We start from the raw sequence: 16,287 nt of genomic DNA on the forward strand, positions 1-16,287 counted from the left end.
AGCTTTGGCATTTAATAGAAATTTAATTTAATTAGGTTATTTATTTTCTATATTAAAATGAAGCTTTATTAAGGAACACATAAAAGAACACTGGATACACTCATATAAGGTTAACATAAATAAACCTTTTGTAAAAAAGCCTAACCAGAAATAAAAATGTCAATTTACTACCCTTTAAAAAATGGGTATGTTTTTTGTAAGATTTTGTATGTTTTTTCCCCAGGTCAGTTTTCAAACTCCTAAAAGACTCATGTTTTTGCCCAGACTTTTTATTATTTAAAAAAAATTTCATCCGTAAATCAATAAACGTAATACATCACATAAACAAATTGAAACAAAAAAACCACATGGTCATATCAATTGATGCAGAAATAGCATTCGACAAAATCCAACACCCATTTTTGATAAAAACTCTCAGCAAAGTGGGAATAGAAGGATCATACCTCAACATAATAAAAGCCATATATGACAGTCCCACAGCCAACATCATACTCAATGGTCAAAAACTAACACCATTTCCCCTAAGAACAGGAACAAGACAGGGATGCCCACTCTCACCACTCCTGTTCAACATAGTCCTGGAAGTATTAGCCATTGCAATTAGACAAGAAGAAGAAATAAAAGGCATCCAAATTGGAAAAGAGGAAGTAAAACTGTCCTTATTTGCAGACGACATGATATTATACATACAAAACCCTAGAGACTCCATCAAAAAACTACTAGACTTAATACATGAATTTGGCAATGTAGCAGGATACAAAATTAACCCCAAGAAATCCGAGGCATTTCTATACACCAATAGTGAACTTTCAGAAAGAGAGATTATAAAAACAACCCCATTTACCATCGCACCAAAAAAATTAAGATACCTAGGAATAAACTTAACTAAAGAGGTAAAAGACCTCTACTCAGAAAACTACAGGACGTTGAAAAAAGAGATAGAGGAAGACATAAACAGATGGAAGAACATACCATGTTCTTGGATTGGTAGAATCAACATCATTAAAATGTCCATACTACCCAAAGCAATCTATACATTCAACGCACTTCCCATTAAAATACCAATGGCCTTCTTCAAAGATCTAGAACGAACTCTCCAAAAATTCATCTGGAATAAAAAAAGACCCCGAATAGCTGCAACGATCCTGAGAAAGAACAAAGTAGGTGGGATCTCAATGCCAGATATCAAGCTGTATTACAAAGCCACTGTTCTCAAAACTGCCTGGTACTGGCACAAGAACAGACATATAGATCAGTGGAATAGAATAGAGAGTCCAGAAATTAGCCCGAACCAATATGCTCAATTAATTTTTGACAAAGGAGGCATGAACATACAATGGAGCCAAGATAGTCTCTTCAATAAATGGTGTTGGGAAAATTGGACAGATATATGCAAGAAAATGAAACTAGACCACCAACTTACACCATACACAAGAATAAACTCAAAATGGATAAAGGACTTAAATGTACGACAGGAAACCATAAAAATTCTAGAAGAATACAAAGGCAACAAAATCTCAGACATATGCCAAAGCAATTTCTTCACTGATACAGCTCCTAGGGCAGTTGAAACTAAAGAGAAAATGAACAAATGGGACTACATCAAAATAAAAAGCTTCTGCACAGCAAAAGAAACCATCAACAAAACAACAAGAAAACCCACTGCGTGGGAAAACATATTTGCCAACGTCATATCCGATAAGGGCTTAATCTCCAAAATTTATAGGGAACTCATACAACTTAACAAAAAGAAGATAAACAATCCAATCAAAAAATGGGCAAAGGATCTAAATAGACACCTTTCAAAAGAGGACATTCAGAAAGCCAAGAGACATATGAAAACATGCTCAAAGTCACTAATCATGCGAGAGATGCAAATCAAAACAACAATGAGGTACCATCTCACACCTGTCAGAATGGCCATCATCAACAAATCAACAAACTACAAGTGCTGGAGAGGATGTGGAGAAAAAGGAACACTTGTGCACTGCTGGTGGGAATGCAGACTGGTGCAGCCACTATGGAAGGCAGTATGGAGTTTCCTCAAAAAATTGGAAATGGAACTCCCATTTGACCCTGTGATCCCACTTCTAGGAATATATCCCAAGAAACCAGAAACACCAATTAGAAAGGATATATGCACCCCTATGTTCATAGCAGCACAATTCACCGTAGCTAAGATCTGGAAACAGCCTAAGTGCCCATCAGTAGATGAATGGATTAGAAAACTGTGGTACATCTACACGATGGAATACTATGCTGCTGTAAAAAAGAAGGAACTCTTACCATTTGCAACAGCGTGGATGGAACTGGAGAGCATTATGCTAAGTGAAACAAGCCAGTCAATGAAGGAAAAATACCACATGATCTCACCCATTCATGGATAATAAAGACCATTACAAACTTTTGAACAATAATAGATACAGAGGCAGAGCTGCCTCAAACTGACTGTCAAACTGCAGTGGGAAGGCCAGGGAGGGTTGGGGGACAGGAGGGAGGGGAGTAAGAGATAACCGAAGGACTTGTATGCATCCTTATAAGCATAACCAATGGACATAAGACACTGGGGGGTAAGGGAGGGCAGGGGTTTGTCAAGGGCGGGGGGGGGGGGGAAGGACACTTATGTAATACCCTTTGTAATACTTTTAGCGAAAAATTCAAAAAAAAAATTTCAATGTATTTTTATTGATTTCAGAGAGGAAGGAAGAGAGAGAGAAAGAGAAACATCAATGATGAGAGAGAATCATTGATCGGCTGCCTCCTACTAGGGATTTAGCCTGCAACTGGGGCATGTGCCCTGCCCAGGAATTGCACACTGATCTCGTTCACAGGTAGAAGCTCAACTAATAAGCCACACTGGCCAGGCATTTTTCCCAGACTTTTTAAAAGGGAAGAGTGGAGAAGGACTGGTTAGGGGGTAGGGCACTGGGGTAGGATCGCAGAGAGGTAGGTAAGACTTTCTACAAACGTCAAACTAAAATGAGTATTAGAAAGAGCCAATCTTTTACATAAGCTATTTTAAGACATTAAAGATTAAATAATCAAAGAAATCCTAAGAAAAATGGAGATTCAATAGTATGAGGAACGTTTAGAATGTGTTCTTACCTAGGCACTCTTGGATCATGCCACGTGCTCACGCCAGTTTGAGTATGTAAGAAATACACCTGACCTTGTTGTGTTGTCCTCTGTTCTGTAAAATTAAGAAACACTAATAATAAAGACATATTCAGAATGTCCAAATCAAAGACAGCTATAGACATGAGAATATTATATTAATAAGTAAGTTATCCAAATGACCAATCTGTATCATTACAACAATTTTGTTTCACACATCATTTGTTCTGAACTCCTGGAGAATACATTTTCTCCTAAAAACAATCTTGTAAGTAGTGATGAGGGGTCACAGGCCAGCTATTTAAAACCAACTATACTTATAACATGGCTCAAATACTAACCATGGTGCAATGCAAAATAGAAAACAGGATTGTGACAGTACCAATAATTCAACAAGACAAACGTGAAGAAATGATCCTTTATTTGTCTTGAATGTGGAGCGTGAGGGAACAAGAGAAGGCTCAGAGAAAGAGGCAAGCCAGCTTTGGGAACATTCTGAGGAACTTTCAGAAACTTTCAAAGGGTTTGCAGGACAGTAATGTGTTTTTTTTCTTATGCCTAATTCTTTTCTTTAGAGAGGTGTATTCTCGACTACATTTGGACTTAAAGAGAAGCAAAAAGGATGGAATACAGGGGAGACTCTCACTCTATAGTAAAAAATAGGCAAAGATGAGGACTAAACAGCAGTGTGCATATTGGGGAGTGAGGAAGCCAGGGCAGAGAGGGGGTCTATGAAAGGTTCCTTCACTGGTGGTTTTGGTCTTTACTTATCCATTTTTTTAAACAAAATCTAATGAAAAATTCCAACATATTAAATGACAACTATTGCTAATATTTATTAGTATAAATTTGTTTATAAACTTATAATTAAGTCAATGAATTTAAACTTTAAACTTTTTAAAATTATAAACATAAAATATTTAAAATTGGTTATACAAGACAGCTCCAAAGATTTCAGTCTTGGTACCCACTTTACTCCTATGTTTTGGTTGGATTTTTAAAAATTTTAATCCATATCATACAAATATTATAAAAGTATAACCACCTCCACTCCAAACAGCTTGCCTTATAATCTCAAAAAGAAATGGCAAGAAATACTTTATTCTGAGGTCTGAGCATTAATAATAGCAGCTACAATTTACTAAGTGCTTTCTATGCCAGACATTGTGTCAGGCACTACAAATGAAATTACCACTTATTTCTTGTAACAAGCCTACATAGTTGGTACTATTATTTTCCTCTTTTTATAGAAGATAAAATTGGGGTTCAGAGAGGTTAAATAATGTGCCCACTCTTACACAACTAATATGTGCCCAAGCCAGGATATAAACCATGCCTGCCTGTCTCCCAAGCCCAAGCTGTGCTGCAAGTTCACCTGTGCAGCATAGCACAGTGGAAAAACAGGGTTTTTAAAATTTAAGTAAAGAGTTCAAATACGTTAAAAAATAAAGTAAAAATCATGTGTCTGCAGAAAAGTTTAAAAAATATCCTACATTAAAAATAAAAGTAGGATCAGGCGATTCCCAATATTGGCCACTAGGCGTCACCAGCAGTCCAGGACAGTTTATGGGCAGGCTGTTGAGAGCACAAGGATGTAAGTAACTGATTAGCATTTAGCAAGAAAGGAGAGGACAGTTGAGTTCATACTATCTGCAAGAGTGTTCACAAGTTGTGATTTAGAAAGTTTCGTATTCAACCAGAAGATGCATGTCATCCTCACATGAAATTCTACAATTCAGGAAATTATATAAGATTATAATTTTATACAAACAGAAATGACTAAATCATTTATAACAATAACCCAATTACTCAGATACTCAAAATTATAGGTAATACAAATATATAAATACTGTTAGAAATATGCTTTTGAAATTATTTCTAAATATGCATGTCTAGAAAATTACATTTTAGGTCTGACTGCAGATTTCCATTATCAATAACAATACCATCTTACCTTTATACAGTGCCTATTTACAAAGAAGTAAATTATTTCATATGTTGCTCACAATACTTTTGTGATCTATTTCATTATAAAAGAGCAAAAAGGCCCTGGCTGGTTTGGCTCAGTGGATAGAGCGCCGGCCTGCGGACTGAAGGGTCCCGAATTTGATTCCTGTCAAGGATACATGCCCAGGTTGTGGACTCAATCCCCAGTTGGGGGCACGCAGGAGTCAGCCGGTCAATGATTCTCGTTATTGATGTTTCTCTCTCTCTCCCTTTCCCTTCTTCTCTGAAACCAATAAAAATATCTTTTAAAACAATAAAAATAAAAAACATAAAAGAGCAAAAAGGCTGAGGTTAAATGACTAGCCCAAGGTCAAACTGTTGGTTAGGCAGTCTTCTACCACTTCAAAGACTTTTCAAAGTTGGGAGGTTTTACATTTATTTTCATGCAGAATTCCTAAACCCAGATTAATAACTTATTTAAAAAGTTGATTTTCTGGATTTCTTAGCAAGCTGGAATTAGTAAACCACACTTTATTTTTCCTTTGCTAGTTGTCATACCATAGCCTTCTGGTAGGTCTGGAGGCGTATGTAAATGTGTCCTGCTCATGTAATTTCTATGTCGCTGTGACCTGACTCTCCTCTCTGCCAGTCTGGGATCTGAAGATTGTCCACATGTTGCACCATTTGTTCCACTAATTGGAGTGTTCTCATCAACAAAGCAGCTAAGCGGTCTGCCAGGACTAGAATATTCAGAAGCCGGTCTATTGAAAAGTAACAGGGGGAAAAGTTATTCAATTCAAATATCAAAAGTAGAGCTCTCTAAACAATGTATGCACTTGTAGTAACCATCACTTATAGGAAAATGGAATGACTAATACAAATATGATTTCACAAACTCTGAATAAAAACCTGAAACCTCTAAGCACCAATGAAACTCAAGTCATCAGCAGAATGTCAATTACTAGTATGTCTTTAAATCATTTAATATTTATTTTAATTACATTTTATATGAAATCCACATATATCTGTAGATATGAGTATTAGTTCACCAAGCACTACTTGACTTAGCTACAGCCCACCTCTCAGACCTGACTTCCCACCATTCTCCCACTCTGCTTCTGCTACATTCACATTCTCGCTGCTCCCTGAACCTGCACAGGTCAGCTACCTTTAGTTCTGGACAGTAAGCTCCTCCTTCCACCTAAAATGTGTTTTTTTTCCCTATTCCATCTAGGCCAGGCTCCTTTATTTTCGTGTGTGTGTGTGTCTGTGTGTGTGTGTGTGTGTGTGTGTGTGTGTGATTCAAATCGTAGCTTTAGCTTAAATGTGGCCTTGAAGAGGTCCTTCCTGACATTAGAATCTGAAGTAATCACCAGCATTTGATAGTACATCACCCAACTTCATCAGCATAGCAATTATTTCTGATATTTTTCTTATTTGCATATCCTTGTTTCGTCTGTCTTCCAGCACTTGAATACTTACTGAGAGACTAGAGTGCCTAGCTTGTTCCCCACTACACATACCCCCACACCCAGAATAGAGCTTGGCATACATGTAAGAGCAGCTCAATAAGTACTGAATGAATAAAGGAAAAATAGTCTGTCTCTTCAAAGAGCTTTCAGTCTATTGAAGGTCATCCAAAATAAGAGGATAATCAAGAGTTAATTTTTAAACTAACATTTACAACACAATCAACTTTATACATGTTGAAATTAAAGTCAATTTTATCAGTTTGTATGAAGTAGAAGGAAACGGATTTCGCTAAAACACTGACATAAGTACACATTTGTTTACACTCAGATATAATAAAAACGGCTATCTGACTTCAATAAAAACCTTGGTCATTTAATTCAACTCTCAAGCATTTTTTTTAAGAGACTGAGGTAGGCTTTTATTTCAGAAAGGCAAGTCTGATAAACAGAGTGAAGGCTGGGCATGGAAGTAAATTCTAGCAGCAGAAAAAAAATTTCTGCTAGACTCTGAAAGTCCAGGACAATAACCTGACACAAAAACCAAAATGCTAATTTGCTCATTTGTGCTATCAAGCATTTTTTAAAATAGCAACATGAGCTAAGTGTTTAACCAAGTATCACAATAGGGAAAACTGTGATCCAATGAGTTAAACAATTCCTAGCAAATAAAAGTACATATAGCTAATGAGAAGCATTTGATGTTCTGTGTCTGGTGCCAGCCAGGCCTGCTCGGGGGAAAAAAAAATTAAAAGGGTGGGGGCAAAACAAACACTGAGTACAGGTAGCAAATAAACTTTGTTCTTACTTTCTTTTGTTGTTATTGAACTTTGTTCTTACTTTTAAGAAAATGAAAAAATATTCAGCCACTTATCCTATTCATTTTCAGTTAATAAAGCACTCCCTTGGAGTTTCCAAAAAATATCTTGCATCCCTGTCTTTACACATTAAGCTCCATGAAGGTCTTTCCAACGTGTTCAATGTTACAGCCCAAACGCTGAGCACAGTGCCTGGCATATAACCACTTGGTTCACTGAACGATAGCTGTGAGCACTACTACCCTGAACACTTTTCATCATCTTCCCCTTACCTGGCTAAATCCTAACATTTTTCAGGATTTAGTTCAGAGATTCTGCTCCTTCAGAGTTTTCCTCTGCAAGTTCCACCATCCCCTTGCCCCCCATTCTAAGCCAGGTGCCCCTCCATATAATCTCAGAGCATCTGGTTCTTATCCTGATTACAGACCTTACTGAACGCATTATAATATATTCATCCCCTTACATGACTGAGCAAATGTAGATCCTGTATACATACTTTGTTACAGCCATTCAATAATGGGCTCAAAAAATTTTAAGAGTCCTAGAAATAAGATGACTTCTCAATTTATTCATTTACTTTATTTAATAAATATTTATTGAGTATCATCGCAGGCCCTGCAGCTACAATAACAGGATAACCTGCTAAACAATCCTTATTGAAAATTACTTTTAAAAATAATAATGGCACTTGCTATAAGATCTACTGATCTAGAGCAGTATAAACCAAGATAGGAAATCTGGTAAAGCTGATAGCTAAACAGAAAGGAACGCCTTCAGGAGGGTGAACAACATAGACCACGGGAAGATATTTGTATGTTCTTACCGTGTTGGGCGTTCCCATTGCGTAGTTCTTGTTATGTGGTTTAGATACTGGATTCTTCCAGAGGCAGTTCTCCTTTCTTCCCAGCTTAAATAAAAATATTGAAAGATAAGGTATTAGTAGGAAGCTGGATAGAAAATATTTTTAGTGTAATAATCAAGCCAGGAAAAGATTTGTGAGTATGAATCAAGAATGACAAATTGAAAGATCAAGTCACAGACACAGGAATTTTTTCAACTTATTCTTAAAATGTACAATATTATTTTCTGGAATTCTGAAGCTTCTAATATATTTGCATTGAGGTGTAATTACTATTTCCCATCAGCCAAACTGAGAATTTTTCAATAATGTCAATAAGGTTCAATTAAATTACACTAATTTATCCAGAATTTAGTGGGGAGGGAGGTGCAGACCAACTGAAAATTACATAATTTTTTAAGTATTTAATTTAAGAAAATATATAAAAGCTTTTTAAAGCATTTAACCTACTCAAACTAATTTTTTAAAAAGCAAGAATGCCACCTTTTCCTCAATATCTTATTTACATAACAAAAAATAGTCTAATGACTATAGAGATGCGGTAATATTAGTTACTATTTCCACTAAAACATTGGCAGACATTGGAAGGACTTAAAAAATAGGAAATAAGGCCTGGCCAGTGTGGCTCAGTGGTTGAGCGTCAACCCATGAACCAGGAGGTCATGGTTCAATTCCTGGTCAGGGCACATGCCCCGGTTGCAGGCTCAATCCCCAGTGTGGGGGTGTGCAGGAGGCAGCCGATCGATGATTCCCTCTCATCATGGATGTTTCTCTCTCTCTCTCCCTCTCCCTTCCTCTCTGAAATCAAAAATATTTTTTTTTTAAAAAAGAAAATAAGGAAATGTTAACATGATCTCTTCCCTGTGATTACAATTATATAGTATAATATAAAGCAAGTTTAGAATAATTAAGCCTTAGATTGTTGTAATGTCTCAATATTGATTAGTTCTTTCACCTTAAACTTCCCCTTAAAAACTACCATAATCTACCTCACATCCATAAAAGTTAATGGATATATCAAGAGGCTAAAGAGATCTATAAATTGGACAAACTTAAGTTATAGCAATTTTTACCAGTTTAAATAAAATGAGCAAATGCCACAGCTTGGATGTCAAATGTCATGTCAAAAATAATTTAAATCACAACTCAGCCACTTATACACTTTATATGTATATAATCTATAGAATATAGACTGCTCCTCATTGAAGTTAATTAAAAATACTTTGAAAGTTAAAAATAAAATCAGAAAAGTGTCAGAACTAGTATCAAAGATAGAGAAGAATGATAAATAAGCATGAGCTTTGGAATAAAATTTAGATTTATGTTCCAGCTCTTGCCATCTACCATGTGGCCTTCGGCAAGTTACATAATTTCCTGAGTTTCAGTTTTTTAATCTGTGAAATGAATGAGCGTAACAAGAATAGTAGCAGCAGTAATAATAAATTATTTTATATATATATATATATATATATATATATATATATATATATATATGTATTTCTTTATTGATTTTAGAGAGAAAGGGAGAGGGAAAGAGAGAAACATCAGTGATGACAGGGAATCATTGATCATCTGCCTCCTGCATGACCCCTATTGGGGATCAAGCCCACAACCTGGACATATGCCCTTGGCTGGAATCGAACCTGGGACCCTTCAGTCCGCAGGCCAACGCTCTGAGCCAAATGGTCTAGGGCAGTAGCTAATTATTTATTAAGCACTTACTATATGCAAGACATTGTGCTAAGTGATTTACACAAATGATTTCATTTAGTCTGCACAACAATTTATGTCATATGTACTATTATCATCATCCTCTTTTATAAATAGGTATAAACCAAAACTTACAGAATTAAATAAATTCATTATATTCATACAGCTAGTAAGCAGAAGAGTAAGGATTAGATATCACATGGTCTAATTCCAGAACCATATACTATGAGAATTAAATTATATAAATGCATTATATAAAGTGCTTTTAACAGTATCTGACACATGTATGCTCAATAAATGTTACTATGTTATTATAATTACTATTACATGGATCCTCAATCCTATACCTCTAAACAGAGCAATGTCTCAGATTCAGTACTTACTAGTATATACCCAGTTTTGAGTAATTTTTTAACATATACTTTTATTGATTTCAGAGAGGAAGGGAAAAGGAAAGAGAGATAGAAACATCAGTGATGAGAGAAAATCATTGATCAACTGCCTCCTGCATACTCCACAAATGGGTATCGAGCCTGCAACCCAGGCATGTGCCCTGACCGGAAATCAAACCGTGATCTCCTGGTTCATAGGTCGATGCTCAACCACTGACCCACACTGGCCAGGCTTGAGTAATTTAATAAAACAAAAAAAATTTAAAAAAAAAAAAAATTTTTTTTAGTATATAATATTTACAAGAGTTCTATTTGCCAAAAATTCATTTCCTAATCAAAACTCTTAAAAACCAAATTTAACATCTAATTCGTGGTTTATTTTATAAATTTATGACAAGATCCCTTACTAATTTTCCAAGTATAAGGAAAACCTAGATTTTGGAATTGATCAGCAAATTTTTAAAGTTATGTATACAATAAACACCAACTTCTTTCACATTATTTTAAGGATGTTATCCACATATTTCTCTAATGATTTTAGCTTACCCATCTGGTAAATCGTTATCAAACAAGCGACTGCAGTCCACAACTTGTCCTCCTGTGCCTATCCGGTCTCTGGACTGAAGACTTACTATTAAACAACAGAAGCATTACTAAGAGTCATAGATAATAAAGAATTGTTACAATTTCATAAGACATCTGGCTTAGTTTAATATTTTAGAATGAACTCTTTAGTAATTTATTTTTTCATGAGATTTTTTCCTTTACAAGTGATATTAGAATTTTAAGGTTTCCTATGCTTTATCATGTTCATGGAGAAGAGTCTAATTACTTTTTTCCATTATAATGGGCAATGCAAAGCTACTACTTCATTTAAGAAGAGGCAGAACACATGAACGGTATATTCATGTACAGAAGAATTTGAAAAGATCACATTAATTTCAGTTTAATTCTTGACTCGTCTTTTTTAAAAAATACACTAGATTCCGACACTGGGCAATATCTGAATTCCATGAGTTAAAACAGTACATCATCATCCAGTGTAGTATAAAACTATCACTATAAACTTGGCAGCAAGAGATGTGAACTCTAAACCAAGCTATAGCAACTAGTTTAGCTCTGTGACCTTGAACAAAACACTTAAGTTTTTGAGGGTAAAATAATCCCAATCTGAATAATGAGGAAGTTTGGCTAAATAAGATGCCTGATATCCTTGCTGTTTTGTTATTCTTTAGAGGCCCGATGCACAAAATTCATGCAAGAGTAGACTTTCCTTCCCCTGGCTGCCGGCACCGGCTTCCCTCGCAGCCCAGCTTCATCCGGAAGGACGTCTGGTCTAATTAGTATATTACGCTTTTATTATTATAGATTGTATTTTTGGCAACTCTCTCAAATCTAGAAGGGATACAGGAAAACTTGACTACAGCCCAACTTCTTAAAAGAACACTACATAAAGTATGACAACTTACGACCCTTCTAGGAAGGGTCTCAAAATTCTGAAATTTTCCAGGTCTGTAAAAATTTTGAAAAATCAGACAGTTCAATGCATTGTTCCATTTACAGGAGACAATACCCTAACACACCTTCTCAGTGAATGCAAATAAGACATTAGTGTTAGAATTGTACTAGAAAACTATATCAGAAAAGCTAAGTGAAATGCTTACCACAATACAATTACGGCAGAAACAAGGTTATTTTCTCATTAGCTTTGTTTAGAATAATATTAAGGATCAAAGCTATAGGATTTTATAAGCTTCAATGTACATCTCCAGAATGCTGTCTTACAAAAGACCTAAGAAATTTTTAGATGATATTCTGATTTTAAGTAGCCTAATTCTAGCAATATATAAAATGAGTCATAGAAAAATTATGTTTATCACAGCACTGCTCATAGTATTAAAACATCAGAAACAATCTAAATGTCCAACAATAAGAACTGGTTAAATTAGTTATTTGTCTTACCACAGACTACCAAACAAAATTTTAAAATGCTATAGAAATGTATCTATGTGACCTGACTGGGCATTGAACCCATGACCTTCCTATGCATGGGATGTGCTCTAACCAACTGAACCACACCAGCCAGGGCTGCACTTTTATTTAAAAGGTATTTAGAGTTTAGGTCAGCTTAAGTGAAGGCAAAAATTCATGTAACTTTGAGTTCCACACTTACCTACTATCTGTCCTCTAACTGTATCATTGTCATTTGGCCCAAGTTTGCAGAGATCCAACCTCTGATCTATTTCAAATCAACAACAACAAAAAGCAATGAAAAAAGAGGCTGGTATCAGAAATTCTAACATCTATTAAGTGATAGCAAATTTCTACAATCCACTGGAAATCAGGCCTGTCATTTAAAGTAAGCATGTCAAACTCGCGGCCAGCAGGCTGAGTTTGTTGACATGCTTGATTTAAAGAATTAATCATGTTTTAATGATGAAACATGTTTTAAATTTTCTGACTGTATATATAATTAATGTAAATGTCTCAACAAAAGTTTTGATAAATTTAGATTTCAAAAACCATGAGACACTGGTGTGATACTGCCAATATGCAATTACTTTCTCTCCAAAGATTTCAGACCACTTCAGTCTGTGTCTTGGCTCGACACTTAAATAGCTGTTGTTCTTAACAATTCATCCCTGAGTAACATTCAATAAATGTTAGTGTCATTGTTTTTCTCTCTAACCACTTCAAACGCACCCCCCCCCCAACCACCACACACAAAGTAAGTACTAACAAGCAGCCAAGTATTAACTGTAAGAAAAGGGTTTGAATCAGTCTGCTACTAACTCATGTAGGGGCAACTCATTCTCTCATGTCTCATCTATAATGTTTACCTTTCTATAACTTTAATTTTTTTCAGTTTTATATATCATTTTTATTCACTAATAATTCCCCTTTAACTGCCATCTTAAACACTCCAATTGCCTAAATAAAACTCACTTTATCTCAAAAATTCACCAAAACCAGAGAAGGGTGCTAAGAAATAAAAAAGGCACATATATTCTGACATCTTTCTTATTACTCTCTGGAGAGCAATCATTTCTGAACCCTTACATATTCACTGGAAACCTAGCACCAGCTCTGATTCAGTTCTAGGATTCACATATCTAAAATGTTTCATTGCTTTTTTAAAATAATATCTAATAAATTTAGACCAGGAATTATAACCAGTGTTTCAAACATACACAGAAGTTTTTGAGCTCCTCCCCCAAACATGTATGTATGTGTGTGTATATATGCACATTTTTAAAAGTACTAGTATCTACTCACAACCAGTGTCTTTAAGGCGGTTGATGGCATTGGAAAGAAGACGAACACAACCAAGAAATCCAGCACCTTGTTTTTTATGGATCTTCTTGTGATTCCATACACTGATAGTAACTGAATCAGACTTTCCAATGTACCTAAAAACACAAAATGACTACATGAGTAACTTGGCAATTATAAGTAAGCAGTATAAAATTTTTATTTTGCTTTTGTAGCCTAGAGTCACAAATGTTTCAGAGTATGGCTAGGTAATGTAAAACATGTTTTGAGTTCAATCAATCCACAGTATTGAATTTAAATATATTTTTTTTAATCTTAAGAGTAAAAGCTAAAATGAATTGGTTTTTAGATTGCTTTTTAGAGAGAGGAAGGGAAAAAGAGAGAAAAACATTGATGTGTTGCTTTCCGTAAGTGCCCCAACTGGGGATCGAACCCGCAAACTTTTGGTGCATGGAATGATGCTCCAACCAACTGAGCCACACCGGCCAGGGCTAAAAAGAATTTTTAATATATCCTTTATCACATCTGCCACTCTCAGGCTGAGTAACAATTTTTGTTAGTGAAAAAAAATATTTTTAGTAACTGGTGTTAAATAACACCATGAGAGTGTATGGTTATTTCTTTCCAAGAACAAAATCTTGTAAGAACATCTTTATAGTCACATTTTAAATATATCTCAATGATATGACCTGCTACCTCATAGAGTACTCCGTTCATTCTCAAGGGGCAGTGTCAAGGCTGACAGACCAAAAATCTGACATACCTGTTATGTTTTTAAATGCTGTAGAACAAAAGCTGACTGTAACGCTTTTTCCCTGCTTCTTTCCTGTATGCAGGCCTTGAGCGAGCAGGACTCTTGCAGATTTCACTTCACTGCCTGCAGACAAGCAGAGCAGGGAAAAGCGTTACTACACTTGTCTGTGCATATACCTGAAAGCATGTAAAAGCTCTACCACAGCCAATTGTTCACATGGTGTCATCCCATGCAAAAATATAATAAGATAACATAATTCTATCAGCAGGACCCTAACTGTATTTCAGTGTCTCAAAGAGGTCAAATTTTTGGTCCAGCAACCTTGATCTTAATGTCATTTAATAAAGCAGCAAATTCAGAAAAATTCACCTAATACATTAAAAAACCTAAACCAGAAAGTGACGACTAAAACTTTTACATGAGGAACATGGAAGCCACATGTGTGCTCCTGGGTCCAGCTGTCTTTAAAGCATGCCCACCCAACCCCCTAACTTTTAATTAAGCAAGCTTCTACATTCTCTTTTTTTTTTTAATTAGGCCAATTTGAATTTCATGTCTGTTGCTTGAAATAAAATATCTGAACTAAAGTATCACTCAGTATGAATGTACCGATTTTCAAAAAGACCTAAGAGACCTAACCTGACAAGTATCTACCACATGACATGTTGAAATTCTAGAACCAGATCATGTATTAAATAGCTAAATATCCCAAACCAAACATTTTTTTAAAAAATCACATTAAATCAGTTTCCCAACTGGGAAGCTGATTTATAGGAATGCTAAAATACTGATTCCCTCAGGTTTGAGAACAGCCCATCATGGCTGAAGTAGCCTATTGGGAGGCTAGATGTCAAGATCCATGGAGACCCTGAGACCACACACTGCAAACAGGGAAGCTTCAGTCAGCCTGTATTCCTGAATGACTGTATGACAGTGTCTCACCTCCCTGCCAAATGGACTTTATACATAAAATACACTTCTACTGTTTTAAGCCAATGGAAATTTGATGTTGTCTGCTCTAATCAATAGGGAGGACAAGTCATAAAGGGCCTTGTCAGCCACAGTATGAACTCTGGCTCTTACCTGGAAGTTAAAAATGTGAGAGCAGAAATAAGAAGGGAGCAGAGAATTGCATTTTCCCATTAAAAGTCCCACAGTAGTATCATTTGCCATTTTGAAAAAGTACATTTCCTATCCTATATAATAAAAGCCTAATATGCTAAGTGTTTGGTCATCTGTTCAACCAATCAAAGCGTAATATGCTAATGACATGCTAAGGCCGCTCAACCACTCACTATGACGTGCACTGACCACCAGGGGGCAGAGAGTCGACCAGTAGACCAGTAGCTACGATGTGCACTGACTACTAGGGGGAAGACGCTCCAACTGGTAGGTTAGCTTGCTGCTGGGTTCTGGCTGATCGGGACTGAGCGAGACAGACTAGACACACCCTAGAGCCCTCCCACGGTCCCTCCCTGGCTGGCCAACCTCCCACACCCCTCCCCAGCCCCAATCGTGCACCGGTGGGGTCCCTCAGCTTGGCCTGCAATCTGGGACCCCTCAAGGGATGTCGGGGAGCCGGTTTCGGCCCAATCCTGCAGGCCAGGCTGAGGGACCCCACAGGTGCATGAATTCATGCACCAGGCCTCTAGTATTATTATGATTAAAATAAAATTTAAAGGAAATAAACCATCCATATAGAAGCAAAAAGAATGCCTATAAGTGGACCTCAATTATGATTTCTGGTTTTATAATTATATTGGCCTAAAGTGAATACCTTCATTTAATTGATAAAAGTGGAGGGAGGGGAACTGCTCTATACTGTGTACACATTTTGTTCTTCATAGAGTCATGAAGGTTACTTCATCTTCCAAAACCAGCTATAAATTAACCGAAGTACCTTCTCTTTATATCCCTTGGTGAAGACCAAATTATACCACAGATCAAATTC

The 16,287-nt window shown here is 36.1% G+C and overlaps 1 protein-coding gene across 1 annotated transcript in view; it reads right to left on the minus strand.

The window, feature by feature from the left end:
- The window catches only part of SMURF2 (SMAD specific E3 ubiquitin protein ligase 2), a 93,789-nt gene that overhangs the window by 21,428 nt on the left and 56,074 nt on the right, over positions 1–16,287 (minus strand). The window contains exons 4-9 of the mRNA XM_070395583.1: positions 13,586–13,719; positions 12,483–12,548; positions 10,856–10,940; positions 8,172–8,255; positions 5,620–5,822; positions 3,106–3,190 (exon numbers count right to left, since the gene is read on the minus strand). Coding sequence (XP_070251684.1) covers positions 3,106–3,190; positions 5,620–5,822; positions 8,172–8,255; positions 10,856–10,940; positions 12,483–12,548; positions 13,586–13,719 — 657 coding nt within the window. The remainder of the gene's footprint in view (positions 1–3,105; positions 3,191–5,619; positions 5,823–8,171; positions 8,256–10,855; positions 10,941–12,482; positions 12,549–13,585; positions 13,720–16,287) is intronic.

Source organism: Myotis yumanensis, unplaced genomic scaffold (genome assembly GCF_028538775.1).
Source record: "Myotis yumanensis isolate MYYU_CA2020_CCGP unplaced genomic scaffold, mMyoYum1.0.hap1 SCAF_16, whole genome shotgun sequence".
Lineage (NCBI taxonomy): Eukaryota > Metazoa > Chordata > Mammalia > Chiroptera > Vespertilionidae > Myotis > Myotis yumanensis.